At 37.4% G+C, this 23065-nt stretch overlaps 3 protein-coding genes across 5 annotated transcripts; 2 read left to right on the plus strand and 1 right to left on the minus strand.

Moving 5' to 3' along the window:
- Positions 1–1591: 1591 nt before the first annotated feature.
- On the plus strand, positions 1592–4486 carry LOC113355264 (putative disease resistance protein RGA3). Of its 2 annotated transcripts, none has more exons than XM_026598083.1 (2): positions 1592–3761; positions 4355–4486. In XM_026598083.1, exons 1-2 carry the CDS (start codon positions 1924–1926, stop codon positions 4374–4376), a joined length of 1860 nt encoding a protein of 619 aa, XP_026453868.1. In that variant the 5' UTR covers positions 1592–1923; the 3' UTR covers positions 4377–4486. The 2 variants fall into 2 exon arrangements, with proteins under 2 accessions (XP_026453868.1, XP_026453867.1); XM_026598082.1 differs by lacking the exon at positions 4355–4486 and having other exon boundaries at positions 1592–2610; positions 2707–4096.
- On the plus strand, positions 4093–6334 carry LOC113355265 (putative disease resistance protein RGA3). Its single transcript, XM_026598084.1, has 3 exons — positions 4093–5581; positions 5683–5779; positions 6030–6334. The coding sequence occupies exon 1, from the start codon at positions 4427–4429 to the stop codon at positions 5579–5581; it is 1155 nt and encodes a 384-aa protein (XP_026453869.1). The 5' UTR covers positions 4093–4426; the 3' UTR covers positions 5683–5779; positions 6030–6334.
- A 1914-nt stretch (positions 6335–8248) lies between these two features.
- Positions 8249–9518, minus strand: LOC113355266 (ethylene-responsive transcription factor ERF071-like). 2 transcript variants are annotated; one of them, XM_026598086.1, is made up of 2 exons: positions 9248–9518; positions 8249–9142 (listed from the first exon to the last, which is right to left on the minus strand). In XM_026598086.1, exons 1-2 carry the CDS (start codon positions 9378–9380, stop codon positions 8511–8513), a joined length of 765 nt encoding a protein of 254 aa, XP_026453871.1. In that variant the 5' UTR covers positions 9381–9518; the 3' UTR covers positions 8249–8510. The 2 variants fall into 2 exon arrangements, with proteins under 2 accessions (XP_026453871.1, XP_026453870.1); XM_026598085.1 differs by having other exon boundaries at positions 9218–9518.
- Between the last annotated feature and the right edge of the window lie 13547 nt (positions 9519–23065).

A 23065-nucleotide genomic window follows, 5' to 3' on the forward strand; every position in this document is an offset into this window, starting at 1 on the left:
CTTTTTTTACAAGCACGTGATTTTCAATCATGGGTTCGTGTAGTTAATGGCTATGATTCTCCGGTTGTTACAGAAGGCGATGTAACTGTTCCAAAGGATATTGATGCATATGATCCTGCCGAGATTCTCGCTGCAAAGCAAAATTCTGACAGATTAAATGTTATCATCCATGCCATTACCCCAGATCTTAAGCACCATGTGACTACGTGCGCTAAGTCTAAAAGATGCTTGGGATATCTTAGAAACTGTATTTGAAGGAAATTCCTCTGAGAAAGAAGATAGGCTTCAAAACCTAAATTCTGATTGGAAAAACCTTCTTATGGCTGATGAAGATTCTTTTGATGAGTTTAATCATAAAGTGTCTGAAATTGTTAATGCATCTTTTGCATTGGGTAAGACTATTCCTGAAAAGAAAATTATGATGAAAATTCTCATATCGTTGCCAGCTAGTTACGATTTTAAGAAACATGCCACCGTTGAAGGAAATAACCTTGCTACTCTTTCTAGAAATACTCTTGTTGGGAAGTTATCTCACATTTTAGGCTTCCTTTTCGTGAATAAAAACGAAATGGCATCAAATTTGTAGCTAATATTTTAGGGATATGTTCCTCTTGCAATTCTACATACCTACCAAAAATAGGTCCATTCCGAAACGTATAACACCACAATCAACTACTTTGAAAATAAGCTGCTAAAAATCGACGGATTTTTAAACAATGAAACTAGGAACGGTAGATGACGAGGTTTAGTATTTCGGAACTCGCTCATTCTTGGTAGGACAGAGAGCTTCGTGAGAGAATCATATCTCCAAAACATTAGTTTCTAATCCATTATTATTTGGTTTTTATTCACATAAATGAGAATGTGTGAAATAGTGTAAGAATAAACATATAAATGGATCCTCCCTCGTTAAATTAAAAATATATTTTAGACTACGCTTATTTATAAATAGACCCAAAATTCCATGAAAATATTTGTAATCAAGTCACAAAAAACATATTATTATTTCTGTGGGAAGATGATTAATTCCATGGAATTGATTCCTATCGACCAGAGCCCAGTCTAACAAATACTTCCCCGATCCACTTTAGATGATGTTTTTGGAGTTTTCACGTAGATTAAGAAATGGAGAGAGATAAAAAAATTCTAGTTATGCCCTTGAGAAAAGTTTTCAAGCATTAATTGCTATTAGTGTGTTTAAAAATAAACTTATGGTTCCAAGACAAAATGTGAGGGCATTGATGGTAATTTTGTGGGAAAAATATGAAAACTATCAAGTAATGTGAAACAAAAAAATAACCTAAACACACGTGTAAAATGGACGGAGGGAGTATGGAAATGCGAAATTGTTCAGGCGGTGGTAAATACTGGTCGGAAGTGTGGGGAATCAAACCACTCATCATTTTTATTTTCTACTCTTCTGAAACTGGAAATCCTTGCTCCAGTTTGATAGAAAATTCTCACTCCTTAATAGAACTACTCGAGTTCAGAATGAATTTCGAGCACAAAATCTTTCTGGGTAAGGTAACCCAATATTTAATTGAACATCTTGGAAGGCAACTGAGACTGACAAAGAGAACGACCAGACGAAAAGATCAGATGAACCCTATGTGGCCTAGTGATATCTGGTGTGGGTGATTCCAAGTATGATCATTACCCATTTTTCCAATAGTCAAATCCAGTTATGTGGATGACGGCTTGGAGATACTTTGACAGCAAAATGTCACATGCGAACATCGCTATGAGTTCGTTTTCATTGACTTTTTGTCGCAAAATATCCTGTCCAAGAGGATGCCCATAACCTGTTCAACATATTGCTTCATGTTCAAGAAGAGTACTTGAATTTGCATATTCTCTTGATTCTTTGATCTTCTTTTCATTGTCAAGTGATTTCTACTAAATACAACAAGTAGGGACCTCTTAATGGCGATTGCACGAATTCTTATGAACGGTGTAACAGAAATACTGAAGAAATTGGTCCCTGTTGTTGCCCAAGAGATTGGTTCTGCTTGGGGCGTCAAAGATGAGTTGAAAAAGCTTCAAAGAACCTTAGAGATGATTCTTGCTGTGATAGATGATGCTGAGAGGAAGCAGGTGGAAGATGAAGCTGTGAGAGTCTGGCTGAGATGGCTAAGAGACGTTGTGTACGATGCTGATGATGTGATGGACGAGTTCTCGTACGAAACCATGCGCCTGCGAGAGAGAAACAGTTTGAAGCATAAGGTTCGTGATTTTGTTTCCTCTTCCAACCCACTGGTTTTTCGTTCCAAACTGGCTAGTCAAATCAAAGGAATTAACAGCAAATTGGATCAAATTGCCAAAGATATGGATAGGTTTCATTTGCAAACTATTGTTGCTAGCAGTGCTCACGGCCAGGAGAGTAGCGAGCGGCGAAGCCGGGAAACAACATCATTTGCTAGCCAGTCACAAATTGTAGGAAGGGAGGGTGATAAAGATAAACTTATAAAGATATTAATAACAACGGTAACCGCAATATCATCGACGTCAGTAAGCAATAACTTCGAAAATGAACTTCCTGTGGTATCTATAGTGGGGATGGGAGGCCTGGGAAAGACTACACTTGCTCAGCTCGTTTACAATGATGATTCGGTAAATCGATACTTTGAGACAAAAATATGGGTTTGCGTTTCTGATGATTTTGATGTTTATAGGCTTTTATCATACATCATGGAGTCCATAACACAGGAAAAATTCAGTGATTTATCAAACTTCGATGTACTGGTGCGCAAAGTTCGTGAACAGTTGGCCGGGAAAAGGTTTTTGCTAGTCCTGGATGACCTTTGGAATGAGGATGCCGAGCAATGGGAGAGATTGCAGAGCTCATTGACTGTTGGAGCCGAAGGGTGTAAAATACTAGTAACTACGCGGAAAAGGCAGGTCGCGGATGTCGTGAAGGGAAGCATTTCTCCGTACTTTTTAGAAAAATTACGAGCAGATGAATGTTGGTCTATCATGGAGAGAAAAGCCTTTTCTCCTGGTGGAGCACTGAAGACTCCAAATATGGATAACATTGGCAAAGAGATAGCTAATAAATGTAGTGGTTTACCACTAGCAGCGAAGTTTCTCGGGAGCCTAATGCACTCAAAAAATAAAGAGAGCAATTGGTTATCTATCAGAGACGACGATATGTGGAACGCACCTGCTGAAAGCAAAATAATACCAGTATTAAAATGTAGTTACGATAACTTGTCACCTCATTTGCAGCGGTGTTTCTCCTACTGCACGATCTTTCCCAAAGATCGGGAGTTAAGCAAGCAGACTCTTATACAGCTATGGATGGCCGAAGGATTCCTGCAGGCTTCTGACACGGCAGACGGTTGCTCGTTTGAGGACATTGGAGACGAGTACTTTGAAAGCTTAATGTGGAGTTCATTTTTCGATGGGGTGGAAAAGAATGAGTTAGATGATGTTACGACGTTCAAGATGCATGATCTTGTCCATGATCTTGCGCAGGCTGTTGTTGGGGATCATGAATGCTTGACTGTCAAGGTAACTGATCAGTTGGAAAAAATTTCTGAAGTTCGCCGCTTAAATTTAATAATGGATAAAGAATTCTCAGCAAGCTCCAAATTCATAAGCAATACAAAGAAGCTGCGAACATTTATTGTTCTCGAACGGAATTATAATTCGGACCTCTGTGGAATTACAAGTAATAAGCACTTGCGGGTTCTCCATTTGGGTGACCAGGGTAAAGACCGTTCGAGGATCAAATATACGACTTCAAAGTTGAGGCAGTTAAGGTACTTCTACATTTCCTATACAGTATTACTTGGTTTTGGTTTGGGTGATGACTTAATCTGTAGGCTTTACAATTTGCAGACGTTGGTATTAAGTGGGTGCACCCTAGTTCCAAATTTTGTTAAAAAGATAGGTTTTTCAAAACACCTTAGACACCTCGATATCTCGTTTACAGATATTGAAGAATTACCTGATTCTGTTACCAGCCTCCACAATTTGCAAAGATTAAATCTCAATAATTGCAAAAAGTTTACCCACATTGCAGACTCTGTCACTGGGTTAAGCCATCTAAAATATCTTGATATGTTCTTGTACACTTATTGAAAAACTACCTGATTTTGTCACTAGCCTCCGCAATTTGCATACCTTAGATGTCAGTTCCTGTAAAAATTTGAAAGCATTGCCCGAGTATGTGGCAGGTCTTAGGAATTTGAGAATTTTTAATTTCAAGAACTGCCCGTTTCTAGGAGCATTACCCAAAGATTTTGGAGCTTTAACTCAGTTAAGATCCCTTAACTTAGATGGTACTCAGATCAAAGTACTACCAGAGTCTTGCATTTACCTCAGAAATCTTGAGTATGTGCATCTTTTCCAGTGTGAGCTTCCCAATGAGGTGACGAATTGGGTGAAACTGAGAAAGTTTAACTACGCAAACAACAAAACACCAATGGGTATAGGGAAACTAACTTGGTTGCAAGAATTGATGTACGATGTGCGGGAAAAAGTCAGCAACAACGATCCGGAATGTAATGATGGTATTGAAGAGTTAGCAAACCTGAACTTTCTTGAGATGCTGAGCATCACGAATCTCCAGAACGTGAATGACCCGGTTGATGCTGAGAGAGCAAATTTGAAAGGAAAACAGAATCTTTATCAATTGGAACTATATTGGCAATGCGGCGAAACAGAAGAAGATTTGAGCAAGAGGTGGTGGGATGAGAAGTCATGTAATTTTCAAGTATTTGAAGCTCTCCAACCTCCCTCGAGTTTGACATATTTACAGATACAGAAATTCATGGGGCGTGAACTTCCCGCCTGGATGTGTGATCCGTCGGGTTCTCTTGTTAATTTGGAACATTTGGTACTGCAAAACTGCAAAGGCATGAAACAACTCCCAGCAGCTATTCGGGAGCTGCCACGTCTGTGGCGTCTTGAGCTTGAAGGAATGTCTATGAGGAGTTTAAACATCGGAGGATTTCCTTCCTTGACTAGACTCGATCTTACTGATATGTTGGCTCTAGAAGAATTAAGAGATTCACATCCTTCATGTCTTCGGGATCTGAACATTAACGGATGCAAAAGTTTAAGAGAAATCCCTGCGCTTCCTCGTCTGATGAGTTTGGTACTAGAAAAGGTAAGCAACAACTTAGTAAGCTCGGTTGGTAGAAGCCAGACATCTCTGACGCAGCTATTTCTGGAGAACATTGAAGAGCTTATATACTTCCCGTTAAGCATACTCGTAAACAACTGCAATCTTCGAATTCTGCAAGTTGAAACGTGCAATCAGTTCGAAGGCTTTGCTATAAATGATGATGAGAATGAGAGTGTGGCTCCTCTGCTTGCCCCTGAGCACTACAGCGGTTTTCAGAATTTGGAACTCATTGGTTGCCCGGTTCTTAAGTTTCTTCCAGATTTACGAGGATGGACTTCTCTTGAGAGATTGGTCATCTTCAATTGCCCTCAAGTTGAGGAGTCTTTAACCTATGATCTCAAATCCATCTCCTTTCTTAAACTACTGTTTGTTGATTATATTCAAGAACGCGAGCAGCAGCGAGGATATCCATTGCTTTACACTGATTTGATTAGTTTGGTGGATTACTAGGTACTTTCTCTGTCACTCCTTATACTTTCATTATTGATTCCTCGACTGAATTTTGTTGTATGCATGCAGTGATCTTGTTTTCTTGATTTGCCATACCCCAGGTGTCTCATATCATCACTGAGCTGATTAACGACGATATTTCCTCATCCCAAATGTCTTGCGGGGAAGTTTACTCAAACGAGGTCTAGCGAGAATATGGTAAATTCTTTATCTGGATCAATCTCTTAGGTTCTCAATGTTGTTTATGCAACCTCGTGCTCTCAAGTGTTATTTAAAAGTAAGCTGGCCATTGTGCATTTACAGGTGTATTTCCTATTATTCTTTCCAAAAACGTTCTTGATTTTCCTAAACTTTTATATGCCTAAAGAGAGACATATAAACAAGACAATGTACATATGAATTGGAGTCCTTCCGTTGAAATTCAATCCCACTGTATATTGTATTTCAGCTTGCAGGTGTGTTTCACTTGAGAAGAAGCGGATCTGATTAAGCCGGAGCCTAGTTTGGGTAGAAAAGAAGAGCATATTGGTCACTTGAAGGATGCGAAATGAAATAATTATGACAATTGGTTGGCTCTACAAATTTCAAGGGTTTGCAATGCAACCCTATATGGCTTAGTTTTATCCTTGAAACTTTTAAAGCTTATAAATATTGGCAGCAATTTAAATTGATCCTAATAATGAAATGTATAACATGATTATCGAGCGTGAACGTCGAGATAGGGCGACTACGGTTGTTCGTGTTTGGCTTCCAGAGTCTTGTTTTTATTTTGAATTTTAGAAACACTCAAATGTAGTACCTCCAACTAAGAAAAATGAGGCTTGGCAGTTGGCACTACCACCAGGAGGCAGGAGCGATGTCATACAGCAAGCTAGACTTTCATAGCAAATGGAAAACCGGCGTTCAATTACTTAGACTTTATTTTTTTGGGGTAAAATCCTAACACCTCGATTGGTTAGAAGAATTGGATTTCTAGGAATTGAATTATGGGGTACTCCAACTCTTGAATTATATTCAGATCCACAAAATTAATGTTTGGTTGAGATAATTTAATTTTTTTTTTTTTTTTGAGAATAAAGATTGAACTTGTATTAAGAGAAAACGGTAACCATACATGGACTTTCAGTCCCCAATTAGAAACCCTGAAGAGTTATATTGACATTTACGTACAATCTATGATTACTTTCCAACGAGTGATCAAATCTCTAAAGGTATTATGTCTAAACCAATTTGCTGGAGCTCCCAATTTGTATATTTTGGCTTTAACTTCATTGATCAGGGTACCTAAGCTTCTGGGATTCTTGCCTGTCATTACTCTTCTATTCCTTTCATCCCATAACACCAAGCAAATGGCAAACATTAACAATGGCCATATCTTCCTTCCCCTGTTTCTTCCTCTTCTAAACTTCCATGCTTGTAATTGAGAGCAAATATCTCTGGATTGCACCCATTTAACATTGTATCCCTTCAAGAAATAGCTCCATATTTGAGAGGTAATTTGGCAATGCAGCAGCAAGTGACTTACAGTTTCATCTTCTTGTGAGCATAGAGAACAGGTCATGTTGTTGACAGCACATCCTCTTCTCACTAAAGTATTTGTTGTAGCTATTGCATTCTGTGCAGCTGACCATAAGAAGACTTGAACTTTAGGAGGACCATGCTTAATCCATATGCAAGAGTATGGTACCTGAGAGGAAGGACTGTCACTTCTTTCAATGAGCCAGTTATAACAAAATTTTGTTGTAAACCCAATAGAGCCATTGCACTGGTAATTTTTAAGCACCTAAATCTAGACCACCCAATTTCTTAGATTTACTTATCTTATCCCAAGCAACCCAAACAATTTTCCTTTTATCAGCCGAAGACCCCCGCAAAAAGTCTCTCATAATTTGAGTTAACTTTTGTTGAATCTTTACTGGCATAGAAAAGATAGAATCTTTACGCATAGGAAAGATAGATAAGAAGTAGAGTGACAATTCTTATTAGAATCCAATTTCTTAGGTTAACTTTTGTTTAAAAATTTAATTATTTTTATTTTTACTTTAAAATACAATTTCATCGCATTATTAGACCAATGCAGTGGAACTGAATTCTTAGGAAATTCTAACTTCCTCGGTCCTACTTTAGATTCTTAGATTGAGGATATTTTTTGTCCTAAAATACTTGCTAAATTTCATATTTTTCCATCTTTTATTCTTATTTACTCCTACCTTGAAACTCCTACCTTGAAATAGGCCATAACATGGAGAGTTGTGTATTTCGATTTTCTAGAAACACTTTTAATACTTCTCTATATATTTCCTTTAATTTGGAATACACAATGTGCATTGACCTTTTGACTCGGGACAGAAGACCAATTTTCATTTTGTCAAACACGGATTATTTTATAAGATTGAGATTCCGAGTATCAAAGCCGTTGGCAGACTCCAAAACCACGTTTCAAAACCAGGTGCTGCTTCAGTTCATTGCCCCCACACCAACCATACCTTCAACCTAACCTAACAGGCACAGTACACAGTTATGGGTCCCACATTAGCAATTTTATACTGCCGATTTTACCCACTGGAGCTTTCTAGAATCCTTTCTGATATCTTTCTTTCTTTGTAGAATGTTCATGGCGGAGTTTTATTCTTCTTCAAACAGCAAAGTTTGAAATACTAGAAAAACTTTGAAAATGTTATTTATTAACAATTGGATTCTCAGGAATGAGGAATTTACAGCATTGGAAAACAAAAATACAACACAAAAACAGGCATAGTTGCTTGAATGAAACAATAACAGCAAACAAAATAAACAAAATTTACATAAGAACATCAATGAAAAATTGAAGCTAATTAGCTAAAATTAACAAAACTGAAGATCTTCACTTCTTTGTTGGAGACTGGAACCCATTGTGAATTCATGTCTTAGTAGGAGAGAAAATGGAACATCAGAAACTCCATAGTTGTAATGAACCAGAACCATCATCCACTAAACCCTCTTCCTGAACAGTATTTGAAACAATAGGCTGTTGTTCAAAACTATTACCATCAAGATAAGGAATTTGATAGAATTTCATATATGATTCATAAGCCATTAATTCTTCTGATAGTTTCTGTACTTCTTCACTCTCATGATCTTTCTCCTTCTCTCCCTCTGTTTCTACCAAACTCTCTTGTTCTTCCACTTTTAATTCCTCTTGATCAATACAAACAACATTACAATCAGTAGTACTATGCTCCATTTCAATATTTTCAGCGAACCCGAAATCAAAATCAGGAAGCTCATCTTGAAATTTGAGAACATGGGTCTCATTAATTTGATTGCTTTTGTTGTTGTTGTTGTCTTCTTCATTTGGGAAATTAACTTTAGCTTTTCTGCCTCTGATTTTTCTAGCTTCTTTATCATAAGCTCGGGCTGCATCTTCAGCTGTATTAAAAGTACCTAACCAGACTCTAACCCCTTTCCTAGGATCGCGAATTTCAGCTGCCCATTTCCCCCAAGGTCTCTGTCTTATTCCTCTGTATAAGTTCTTCCTCTTTCTTTTACTCGGTTTCTCAGTTTCTTCTCCATTATCATACCCTGTTTCAAAACAGAACATCAGAAACAGAGAAAATATACACAAACAGTGAAAAAAATGTCCAAGGATTTAATCACCTGAACGGGGATTGATCTTCTTCTGGGTACCTTTTTGGATGAAGCTTGAATCAGTATGCAAACTGCTGGTGAAAAATGAACTTGGCCATAAATCAGAAGCAGAGATACGTCGACCATCGTGACTGCGAGGAATGAAGTCGGATATAATTGCACCCCCACACATTTCTGTTGAGTTTTGTAGTTAAATTCTGAGATTGTTTTGGGAAATTCTGTTTGCAGAGATCAGTAAAATGTTTGTGTTGAGTTGAATGAAGCTGAAGAAGAGGAATGGAGGTGAGATTTAAGGATGCGGTTTTTTGTGTTTGACAGCTTATTAAATGAAAGTTCCTACCACTTGGTGCTTGGTCATCAATACTTCCATATTTTTTTTACCCCAAGTGGCGGCCACTTGACCGGCACATAGTCTAGAAACTGTGAAACTGCCTGAGTCTTGAAATTTGGTTCTTATCTGCCACATCTACCTTCTTCTCATCCATGGCGCATGGGAGAAAAGGTGACGTGCCGGCTTAGTTCACCGATATGACTATATGAAGTAACAATTGACCGGTCAAATGTTTGGTAATAATCTGAGATGAGATGGCCCGATAAAGTATTTAAGTATATAGTAATAGAATTTATAGCGTGTTTGGATATAAATCTGCTTCTGATTTTTCCGTAAGTCGAAGTTAGAAGCAAAACTATTTTGCTTCAAAAAAAGTTAACTTTTCGACTTCTAAAAGTCGGTTCGAAATTTGACAGCCAAACTGATTTCTGATTTTTCGATTTCTAAAAATCGGTTTGAAATTTGACAGCCAAACTGATTTTTGACTTCTCGACTTCTAGAAATCGAAAAGTTATTTCTGATGTGCAATCCAAATAGGCTATTAGGGTCTGGATCATGGGACTCCAACTTTTGACAAAGTGTTTGGACAAAATTTCTTAACCGTTAGGCCTATTCCTATGCACATGCCAAAAACTGATATTTGGCATATATGCACCCACTATGGGGTATGCCAAACTGCCAAACTCATATGTCTATATGTCAGGAATAACATATAGGGATACACGACAGAGTTTCCAGCGAGCGATAGAGTGTCCATCGGTCGATGGTCAAGTTAGCGCTCGCTGGTCATTCCAGCGCTAGCGTTAGTTAAGCTGTCGCTTGCTGGTCTGATCAACGCTTATCAGATCTTCATCCAACGGCTACTGTTTCCCCCTCTATAAATACCTAATTTCTACCCATTCCAACCCAACTTCAAATTCATTTCAACATGCCTAGTGCTCGCATAACCGAAGTGGATTTTACTCTAGAGGAAGATGTTTCTCTAATTCGATGTTGGGTTTCAGTTGCAAGCGATAGAGATTTCAATTTAGAGACTTTTAACTTATGGGGCACTGTGTTTCAAAGGTTTACGACGTTAAGTCACGTAAATCCAAGAAGAACAAATGAGTGTCTTCAAAATCGTTATTGTTTCATCAATAACAATGTTAGAAAGTATCAGCAAATTATGTGGTTGATAAAAGGGGATAATCCTGGGTTGTCAAATGAAGAACTAAAAATTAGAGCTCGTACCAAATTCGCCGAAGACAACAGAAGATGGTTTAATCACGACGAATGTTATGAACTCTACAATGTTCATGTGCAGGGATTCAAATTATAAGTATTGTGTTACACAATCAATGTTAATTTTTAATGAAATTAAAACTAGTTTGTGTTTGAATATTAATCTAAAAAAAGTTTTCATTAATTAAAAGAAAAATATTACATTTCAACTAAATTTCTTACATAATTAAATTGCTTACATTTAAACTACTCATTACATTGTCCATTTCCTCCCTGACCAAAGATCCAATTGTCAGCGTTTTCTGGATCAAGAGTGTTGTTCAACATATCAGTTAGCGAGCTGGTTTGAGACTCACTTGGTGCTTGAGTCTCATCAGAATCACCATAACCTTGATAAGCAATGGGTTCAGGGCGCATGGGAACACGATAAAAATATTGAAATACGTGTTGTTGATGGGAGTTTGCTGCAATGGCTGCTGGAATGGTTGAAATGCTGATGAACTTGAGGCAAATGGGGGGTGGAGGCAATTTGGGTATACATAGTCGATTGCCTAATTACTTCCATGTTCACACCATCACCTGAAGTCATTATGTCAGTTGGAAAATGACTAAACATACGTGCAGGAGTTGTATCCAAGCCAATGTTTTCTTCGCCACCACGTACTACTTAACTATCTAACACTAGGTTTGGAGTAGAACTTTCTGGTAACTCATGCATAGAACGATGTCTCAATATTCTTTCACTTCCATGACTTTGCTGACTTCCAGTTGGACTCATTTCTCCACCACTGGGACTCAAATGAGTCATTCCTCTACCACTGAGACTCAAACGATCATTCCTATACCATCTCTACCACTGGGACTCATTCCTCTAACACTGGGACTCATTCCCCTACTACTACCTGAACCATCATTAACCTCAAATCCTTAACTCATGTCAAACATCATGCTTTCCCTCAGTTTTTGCAACTCATCCAAGTGCAATCTCTGAAATCCCTGAACTAGAGCATGATAATCGTTCAACTGGGTCTGATACTGCAACTTTGTAGCATTGATCCCCAAGTATGGATAAGTCCGATCAAGTGCACTAGAAGCAATTGGGTAAGTAACAATCTCTCCAGATGTGCTGGATACAGTCTATACTTCCCAAGAAAATGGTGGCATGGTTGACGATGAACTTTGAAAAGGATATGTAAATGCGTCACCAGTCTCTGGTGAAGGTTGGGAAGGAAGAAATTCACCGGCAAGTGGCATCCTACCTAAAGCTGGGAAATCCATCCGACCCAAACTTTGCGGTTGCATAGCAATATTGGGATTGAAAATAGTTGTTAGAGCATTGCTCGGTCGAACTCGCATGCATTGCTATCTCAAGCATGTTTATCAATGTTAGTGATCAAAACTATAAGTCTTGATTTCTAGCCTACATAGCTAAAGGTCTCGGACTAGGATAGAAAGTGTAGTTGAGCTCGAGACTCCATGACAATCATCATACAAGACGAAGGACTACTCAAGGAACTGGTGGAATATCATCGAGTAAAAGGTATGTGGAGACTTGAACTTATCTGTCACTCAAAAGTCTATCTTCTCTATCTCCTACTCTTGAGAGAAAAGTCGTTTTGATATATAGACTTTCATTATACATATTTGCTATTTCGAGCCGAGTGTAACTCGCCTATCTATTTATCGAAATATGTGTCGGTAAGATTTCGCTTTAGCCAAATTCATCTTTACCTAGTGACGAATGTCATGTTATGTTTCAATCACTTTGAAAATTGCTCTGACGAAACATGGTCTGTGAATAACGGATACATAACGTCCTTTGAAAATGTTTCAATGATTGAGATGAGAGTTTAGATTACATAACCATTGGTAGGATATAAACATTGTTGTGGAAACACATATATGTATAAGTCCTTATTCCTTGAACCAAAGTTTGCGAACTTTGTTGATCAAGAGAAACGAAATGTGGCGTGAGCCAAGTCCGCGAACTGGCGGAAGTTCTCGACCCGAGAATTTCTGCTGGAGTTTGTGAACTCCTTCCGTGAGCTTAAGACCGCGAACCCAGTCCGCGAACTTGAGCAGGTTATATCTAAAACCGGTTGTTCTTGAACTCATGTTTATTTAAACTAAGGAATGCTTTTGCAAACCGTGGCTATAAAGTTCATGAATCGATTCGAGTGATCAAACCGTTTTTGCTTCGATTGTGTCTTGTGTAGTTACATAAGATCTAAGCAATTCAACAACTCTCTAACTAGTTCATTTGAGTCATTTGAACTAGTTATGGTGAAGAAGAATATGGTGGATATGAAAGTGATCATATGGCTAACCATTTGGTTAACTATTGTTGAACCAACAAATGTTAATGTTTGGGAACGACTACATAAACCCAAAATTGGACATTTCATTTGTGTGTAACAAGCTAAGTTTTCGATCCAACGGTTGAGAAATATTAGCTTGAATCTAATCAGGTTTTCATCTAACGGTGAATATTGAATGCTTTGTTACCAAGCTAACATTGATTGCAAACCTGATTTGAAAGACTATATAAAGGAGAACTCTAGCAACTGGGAAACTTAATCCCCACACCTTACGTGTGATACTAATTGCATAGCTAGAGTCGATTCTCCTTTAACCTTTGGTTTCTTCTTCTAAGACCATGTTAACGACTTAAAGCCTTAATTGGGATTGTGAAGCCTGAACGATACTACTTTTCTTGTAGTTGTGTGATCTAATCTTGCATCTTCTATCGTTACGAGTACAATTGTAATAATTGGCTCGAGATTTATATCTCCGATAGTCAAGATAGAAAAGTAATCACAAACATTTCGCCTCATCGTTTGTGATTCCACGATATCTTTTTTCGCTGCGTCGATTAGGATTATTGCGAGGTGATTGATAATACTAGGTTATTCTTCGGGAATATAAGTTTGGTTTATCAATTGGTTCATGTTCACCTTGATTTATCAAAAGACGGAAAAAAACTCATAGGTATATTTGTGGGAGACGAATTTATCTATCACCGTAGACTTTTCTGTGTGATACAGATTTGTTTATTAAATTCTTAGACTTTGGGTCGTAGCAACTCTTAGTTGTGGGTGAGATCATCTAAGGGAATCAAGTACGTAGCATCCTGTTGGGATCAGAGGCGTAGGAGCATAAATGTACCTTGGATCAGTGTGAGATTGATTGGGGCAGTCCAGACCGAAGTTAGTTTGGAGTAGGCTAGTGTCTGTATCGGCTTAATACAGTTTATGTCCAATCTGGATTAGGTCCCGGGGTTTTTCTGCATTTGCGGTTTCCTCGTTAACAAAATTCTGGAATCTGTGTTATTTCTTTTCCGCATTATATTTTGTTATATAATTGAAATATCACAGGTTGTGCGTTGTTCAATCAATTAGAATATTCAACCTTTTGGTTGTTGATTTAAATTGATTAACACTTGGATATTGGTCTTTGGTACCATCCAAGTTATCTCTCTAGTATTTGGTAAAGACTCGCAGATTTCTATTTGCTTGAGTATATATAAAATCGAGAGATTGAGATATAAACTCTTTGATATACTTTTTATCTAGATTGAGTCTGACTGTCTAGTTAATTCTCTAGAAAGTATATTGGAGTTTGTCCATACATATTTCTAAGAAAAATATTGGGTGTGGTAGTTGTACCCCCACTTTTTCAATAGTGTTAAACCAAACTAGGTATTGATTTCTATCCATTGGCTCCTGGATCAATTGATCAGTTTCTTGCCAACGATGACCTTCCCTTATCAATTTGAAGTAATCTTCTTCTGAAATCTCTGAACTTGGATAAGGGTTGACGGCTATCACTGATCTTCTTTGCAACAAAAGAAGTTTCCTTTCACCGTAATACCAAGCACCCTTTTCAGAAATAGGGTTGTATAACACCATCCTTGTAAGGCTTAGCTGTACCATTCTTTGAGCTTGTTCTTCTTCGAACTCAGGTATTGCTTCATACGGCTGAGAGATAAGGTTAAGGCTTGTTCTATACAACTGCTGAATCTTATGAACAATAACAATATGTTGACCATCTTCAATCTGTATAGGTTTCCAATTCTCGGAATCGTACTTCCGTATGATCGAAAATACATTGGTATGATTATTAAGAGAAGGTTCTGAAACCCGGAGCCATGTATACCACCAATACTGAAATAATAACATTATTGGTTATTAAATTTTCCAAGTGAAAATAACAAACAAATATTGTGAAAAATATTGGTTCTTACCTCTAGAACTCCCCAAAATGCATTAAAACTATCTTTGACACACGTCGAGCAATCACCGAGGGCCATGTAAATCTCTTATAAAATCGGAGACCCCCAATAATATGTTGGTGCTTGCTCTAAATCTAATAATGCTTCGAGAAACCCAATTAACACCACTGAGCTAGTATTTGGAAATAGACATTGGCCTAGTGTCCACAATACAAACAGACGTTTGAGTTCCTCATAATGGTCGGGGAACAAATATTCATTACCAGTTACCCTGTTTTCATTCATTTTCCTAGCATAACGTATAAAAAATGCTTTTAACCCAGCCACTTTTAACCCATGCGCTTTTAGTTGTCTATATGAATCATTTCCTTCTACATCATTTGAGCATGAGGGAAGTATTTGTTTCCATTTATCTTTTGATAACCAATTTAGTTTGTTAAATGGAAGTAAGTTTCCAGCACATGGAATTCCCGTTAACATGTACAAATCTATCGGTGTAACTCCTATCAACAATAATTATTCATAATTAGAATTTGTTGATTTTTATAAAACAAAACACATAATCTAAAAATTAAATTACTAGAAAAAACTGACTTACCGCATTCAATGTTCTTGAAAAAGAACGTGGTTGTAGTCTTTCACCATCGTTCTAATATAACTTGAACTCCTTGAGTCTTGTGGTTTCTAGGTTGTATACGATATAGATGTCGCCAAGGATATCTTCTAACTCTCTCTTGAACAACAGGGGGAAGTAATTGAAAAATCGTATGTAACTCAGTCCATCCACCTCTTAGATTTACCGAATTACCGAATTAACTCGCTCTATCCACCTTCACCGGCTACTTGTCGGATCGACATTATTAAAATCATAATTTGTAACCACAACAAAACTTAATCCACTGGTTGGGGTACTATTACATCCTTTGGCTTTTCTATTTCTTTTTCTTCTCGCCATATTTGTTTAAGAAGTAAAACGAAAGATAATTGTGAAGGGAATAAGAGTTGAGAAGGGAAGTGTGAAGGATATCTAAACAAGGTGAGGTATTTATAGGCGTTAGAATGTCGTACGCTAGCGATATTAATTATAACGCCAGCGACCGAGTTAATAACCCTCGCTAGAAACTCGGTAGCTCCGTGGTTTTCCCATAATAACATAATTGGTTTGCTATGCCACCCGGTATGTCAAACAACTTTTTTTTTGGCATGTGTATAGGAATAGACCTTTGATAGCTTTTATCCTGCGGTTCTCAACTTCAATGAGGTGGCATTTATTTTGACTCAAAATTTGTATGGCTTGAGCTGATGCAAGCCGATTACAAAATTTATACTGACATAGTAAGGCCAAGCACTATGGTGCCCTTTATCCCTTCTCTATCTCTCATATGTAGAAAAAAATCTCATTTACCAAGTACTATGGTCTCCCATATCCCTACTTGTGTAGGGATATCCCTTTCCTACTACTCAAAGTGCATCACATCTGATCCAGGTAGTAGGGAAGGGAAATGACACGAAAACTGCATTTTATACGAATATTGAGTATACGTTTCTAGTTTCACAGTTTTACAATAACACTTCTCTTTTATACTCTTTTTTTTAACTAAAATTCTTTTTTTTTTTTTACTTTTTTTATCTCCTTATTTTTTTTCTATTAATTATCTTTTAACTTATACAATTTACCCAACGTAAAAAAAAATTGGGTAAAAAAACGGAAACTCAGTTTCTGCGTCATGTAGGGAAGGGATAAAAGCAGACCATAGTGAGGCTGCCTTGTGACCCATATCCCTTCCCTATCCCTCATATGTAGAGAAAAATATCATTTTCCAGTTACTATGGTCTCCCATATCCCTTCCCTACTACTCAAAGTGGATCATATTTGATCTAGGTAGTACAGAAGGGAAATGATCGTGCTTTACGGAAACTCAGTTTCCGTTGCATTTTACATGGATACTGAGTATTCGTTTCTGGTTTTCACAGTTTTACACTAACAATTCTCTTTTACGTTTTTTATCTATTAATTATCTTTTAACCTATACAATTTACCCAACATAAAATATTTGGGTAAAAAAAGAACCGGGAACTGAGTTTTCGTTTTGCATTATTCACACGGAAACTCAGTTTCCATTTCATAGAGGGAAGGAATAAAAGCATACCATAGTGAGGATGCCTTGTGACACCTAACCCTTCCCTACATATGAGAGATAGGAAGGAATAACCCCTCCCATAGTGCTTGGCCTAGAGCCTAAGGGAAACTATTTCTCTCCTAAGTCCTACCTTCTTCTACCATTATAACCTGTTTTCATGCTTGAAAAATAATAATAATCCAGAATATGGTTTCATGCTTCGAAAACCCATTATTAGACTCCCACTTCTTTCGTTTCGTCTTCTTCTTCTGAATTGGTGGATACGATAATCCAGAATCATGTTATGGATCTCCCCAAGTGAAATTGAATTTTTAGGGATTTCACAGTTTTGATTTTGAAGGTAAAATTGAATTTTTGATTTTCTTGGTTTTGATTAAATATGGATTTTCTTTTAATTTTGATTTTGTGAATGAAGTTGTAATTGTTGGTTCCAGTTAAATTTGGTTTTGTTTTGGTTTAGGTCTTGATTCTTGAATATCAACTGAATCTCAAAGAACAGTGGTAGCTGAAGAGTGAAGAGATAAAGTAGTGGCTGTGTTTGGTTACTTTACGGTGAAATTAGGAAATCAAATTTCGGAGGTAGGTATTCCATTTTCAAATTCCCTACATTCCCTTCAAATAGTGAACTTCAGATGAATCTTACTGTCAATTTTACTTTTATTAAGTTAGTACTAGGGTTTCTTAGTTTTCAGTTTTAGAATGCTGATTTTTCCAAATTTATATGCAGTTTTGTACTCCTATTCAAGATGTTACGAGATACTATAGTATCTTTACATATCCTCTTCTTAACTGCATATATATTTAGTGTTGTCATAATATTGTACGTATCCCTTGTACATATCTTTTGTATATTTTGTTTCCTTTCTTTTTGTTGTAATCTCTGTATATGTACTACATCTTTGCCAATCTAATAAACACAATGCAATAGAGATTTCTCTCTCAATCTGTTTAGTTTTCCTCTGATGCTCATGTTCTATCATGCAATCAGAGCTAGGTAAGATATGAAAGGCCACCTTCTGCTGCAAACAAACAATCTCCTTAAGCCAGCCAGGATTCTTTTACTCTTATGTCTCAGCACCTTTTTATCTTTAGTTTTTAAACCCTAATCCAGTTATTTTTTTTCTCATCCTCCTGACAATCATGTCACGCGAAGATTTTCAGCATATTACTGCAAAACTAGATGGTACTAATTACACTCACTGGTCTTTCCTTATGAAAAGCTTTCTCAAAGGAAAAATCATGTGGAAATACATAGATGGGACAGAAACAAAACCCAAAGAATCTACTTCTATCATCAAAGATAAGGGAACCGAAACATCATCAAGTAGTCTTGAAACCTGGGAGACAAACAATCACAAGATCCTGACTTGGATTGGAAACACAGTGATTACTTCAATCAGTATGCAGCTTACAAGTTTTGAAGTTGCTAAAGATTCTCGGGACTTTCTATCAAAAAGGTACACACAAATTAACTTTGCTCAAAGATACAAACTTGAACAAGATATTCGTTCTATGAAGCAACCATTAGATCAATCGATTTCTGACTTTCACTCTGAGATGTCTGTGATTTAGAATCAACTTACACTTATGGAGCCAAAATGGACAACTGATTTGGAAATATGGGAAAAATATAGAGAAGAGACAAGACTGGTTCAACTCTTGATGGCTCTACGAGAAGAGTTTGAATCAGTCAGAGGTGCTATTCTTCATCGTTCACCTCTTCCATCCGTAAAAACTGCTTTATCTGAGATGATCACTGAAGAAACACGCAAACGGATCAAGCCAGAAATCTCAGGAGTATTTTCTATGCCTGCACCTCGTCCAAACTTCAACAATCAGAAGAATAGTTTTGCAACACAGCGTGATTCTTCACAACCTGTTTGTCATAATTGCAAGAAAACTGGTCACATAGCAAGGAACTGCACTCTGCCACCTGCTGCAATACCGCAAGATACTCTTACCACACAGTGCAACTACTTCAAAGAACTTGGGCATTCTACCAGAAACTGTACATCTCCAACCTCCAGGAATATGCGGAGATTAAACGCTAACGGTACAACCAGGTTTAGTGGTTCAAGTAGATTCTCTGCTGCACCAGTTGCATATGCTGAAGCATTACCATATGCACCATCTCAATCAATAGTTCCGTCTGATACATCATCACCTAGTCTTGCTGACATACAGGAGATGATTAAACAAGCTCTTTCAGTCAGTAACAATACTGCAGCTGCATTAGTCTTTTCTACTTCCTCAGGTATTTTTTCAATTGGATGGTATCTAGATTCTGGAGCATCCAATCATATGACTTATGATTTAAAAGTTTTTGACAGTTTTTGTCCAGTTGTTTCTCCTAAGATTCACACTGCTGATGGAACTGTTGTAACCGCCAGTCACATTGGGGTGGTTAGAGATTCAAATAACATTTGTGTACCAGATGTTCTTCTTGTTCCTAAGATTACAATGAATCTCATCTCAATTGGTCAACTATGTGATCAAGTTTTTAACATTGTTTTCTCTCCTATTGGTTGTGCTATTCAGGATCTCAAAACAAGGAAGCTAGTTGGGATATGCCTTAGAGTGGGTCGATTGTATCTTCTACAGACTCTGATTATTCCATCAAAACTCAGAAATCATGTTGCAGCTACAACCTCTACATCTCATTGCACATCTCCTTTTATGTCTTGGCATTCTAGACTAGGTCATGTTTCATTTTCTCGTCTTTCATATATGGGTCAATAAAGGTCTACTAAGAGATACACAAGTAGACAAAGAAGCTAGTTGCATTTCTTGTAAACTGGAAAAACAACCAACACTTTCTTTTAATGCAAGCACCTCAAAAACTACTGAACCTTTTGCTCTTATTCACTCTGATGTTTGAGGTAAATCTCCAGTGATGTCAAAAGGAGGTGCATTATACTATGTGAGTTTCATTGATGATTATTCTCGGTTTACTTGGGTTTATCTATTTAGTTCAAGAACAAAATTTCTTAACTTATATATAACCTTTTCAACTATGGTCAAAACTCAGTTTGGTAAATCTATCAAAATCTTTCGTGCTTATCAAGGAGGTGAATATATATCCACTCCTTTCAAAGATTTTCTCAAAACTCAAGGCACATTATTACAAATATCTTGCACTGAAACTCCAGAACAAAACGGAGTTGCAGAACGTAAATATCGTCATATTATCGAAACAAATAGAACCCAACTTGTTTCTGCATCAGTTCCATCAAATTTATGGGGAGAGTCAGTTCTTACAGCAGTTATTACCATCAATCGTGTTCCAACATCTACCATTGGAGGTATTTCTCCTTATGAATGCCTTTATGGTAAGAAACCTGATTACTCTGAGCTTAAAATTTTTGGTTCAACATGTTTTGTTCTCCTTCCTGAGCGTGAACGAATAAGCTTACTCAAAAGAATGTTCTTTGTGTGTTTCTTGGCTATGGTATTGAACAGAAGGGATATCGCTGCTATGATCCTGTTAGTAGAAAACTTCGAGTCTCTAGACATGTAACCTTTTGGGAAAAGGTTCCATTTGGCCTCTTCCAAACAGTAAATCATCTTCCTTTGAGAACTTCATTTACACTGATACTTTTTCTAGTGAAGTTAGCACCAATACATCTCTAGTGCCTATGTCTAGTAATGAAACTGTTCCACATACTGATGATACTCATCAGATTCCAGCTGCGTCCGACCACTCTATGCCTCCACCTAACAATGCTGCCTTGGAAAGAGATTCTGATTCTCAAGTTGACACATTGCCACCTCGTAATCGAAGACCTACATCTAGTTCTCTGACTATCATTGCTCATTATCTACCATTACGTCTGTTTATGAACCAAGAAACTACAGAGAAGCTGCAGCTATACCAGACTGGCAGGAATCGGTGACAGATGAGTTGATTGCACATAAAGAAGCTGGTACGTGGGAAATGGTAGATCTTCCCCCCTGGAAAATCAGTTGTTGGAAGCATATGGGTCTACAAAGTCAAAACCAAGTCAGATGGGAGTCTTGAACGGTGCAAATCTCGTGTTGTTTCTCAGGGTTATACTCAAGAATATGGCATAGACTATGAGGAAACATTTTCTCATGTTGCTCGCATGGTAACTGTTCGTAGACTCATTGCAGTTGTTGCTGTTCGACAGTGGGATCTTCATCAAATGGATGTGAAAAATGCATTTCTTAATGGGGAATTGCAAGAAGAAGTCTACATGCGTCCTCCTCCTGGATTAGATCATGCTCCAAATCAGGTGTGTAAACTTCGTCGAGCTCTCTATGGACTAAAACAAGCTCCTCGTGCTTGGTTTGAAAAATTCAGTAGTGCAATTCTTCAATATGGCTTTACACAGAGTTACTACGATTCAACAATGTTTACACGATCATCAAACAAAGGTATTGTTATCCTTCTATTATACGTAGATGACATGGTTATCACTGGCAGTGATGTTGAAGGTATCAGAGATCTTAAAAACCATCTAAGTACATGTTTTCAAATGAAGGATCTTGGTCCACTCAGTTATTTTCTTGGTATTGAGGTGAGCAAGTCAGCTGATGGTTATTTCGTTTCTCAAGCTAAATATGCATCTGAAATCATTGCACGCTCTGGAATTACTGATGCTAAAATTACAGACACTCCACTAGAAGTGAATGTCAGACATGGTCCTTCAGATGGATAGATTTTATCCAATCCAACATTATATCGACAATTGGTAGGAAGTCTGAATTACTTAACCATTACTTGACCTGATATAAGTCATGCAGTTCATATTGTAAGTCAATTCATGTCAGCTCCTCGTTCTACTCATTATGTTGCTGTTCTTAGAATACTTCGTTATCTCAAGGGAACCTTATATCAGGGGTTGCAGTTCTCATCTAAATCTAAACTTATTCTTTGAGCATACTCAGATTCAGATTGGGCAGGGGATGTTATAGATAGGCGATCCATTATAGGGTACTGCTTGTTCTTGGGAGATTCTCTTATATCTTGGAGAAGTAAGAAGCAGACTGTTGTATCTCTTTCAAGTGCTGAAGCAGAATATCGGGCTCTAGCTCATACTACTTCTGAGATCATATGGCTTCGATGGTTACTCAGTGACATGGGAGTTGTCATTTCTACGCCTACACCTCTATTTTGTGACAACAAAGCTGCAATTCAAATTACTCATAATAATGTGTTTCATGAAAGAACAAAGCATATAGAGATTGACTGTCATTTTACAAGACATCACTTTAAGCATGGAACAATTACTCTTCCTCACGTCGCTCAGAATTTCAATTGGCAGATTTATTCACCAAGTCACATCCTGCTCCTCGACTAAAGTTCTTGCTTTCAAGACTCAAGATGAGTTCAGCACCATCTTAAGTCTGAGGGGGGTGTTACGAGATACTATAGTATCTTTACATATCCTCTTCTTAACTGCATATATATTTAGTGTTGTCATAATATTGTACGCATCCCTTGTACGTATCTTTTGTATATTTTGTTTCCTTTCTTTTCGTTGTAATCTCTGTATATGTACTACAGCTTTGTCAATCTAATAAACACAATGCAATAGAGATTTCTCTCTCAATCTGTTTAGTTTTCCTCTGATGCTCATGTTCTATCACAAGAAATTTTTTCTTGTATTGGCCAGGTAATTAAATTGGGTTTTGTGTGTATGGGACTCACTGGAGCTTACAATTCTCCTCTCACCAATGATGCTGGAATTGCAATGCTCCAGGAAGTTTTCAGTAATGGAATTACTTTCTTTGACTCCTCAGATGTTGTGAAGCTAGTCTCAATCGCTTTGATAGGGAATAATCGTGTGGACATGTCAGTACCGATAGAAAAAACTGTGAGTTCCTTTTTGTTTTAGTCTGGTTATGGTTTTATTATGTTCCTCGAACTTGCTCTTCCATTTGAGGATGCCAGAACCTATGTCACTAATTAT

Source organism: Papaver somniferum, chromosome 3 (genome assembly GCF_003573695.1).
Source record: "Papaver somniferum cultivar HN1 chromosome 3, ASM357369v1, whole genome shotgun sequence".
NCBI classification, from domain to species: domain Eukaryota; kingdom Viridiplantae; phylum Streptophyta; class Magnoliopsida; order Ranunculales; family Papaveraceae; genus Papaver; species Papaver somniferum.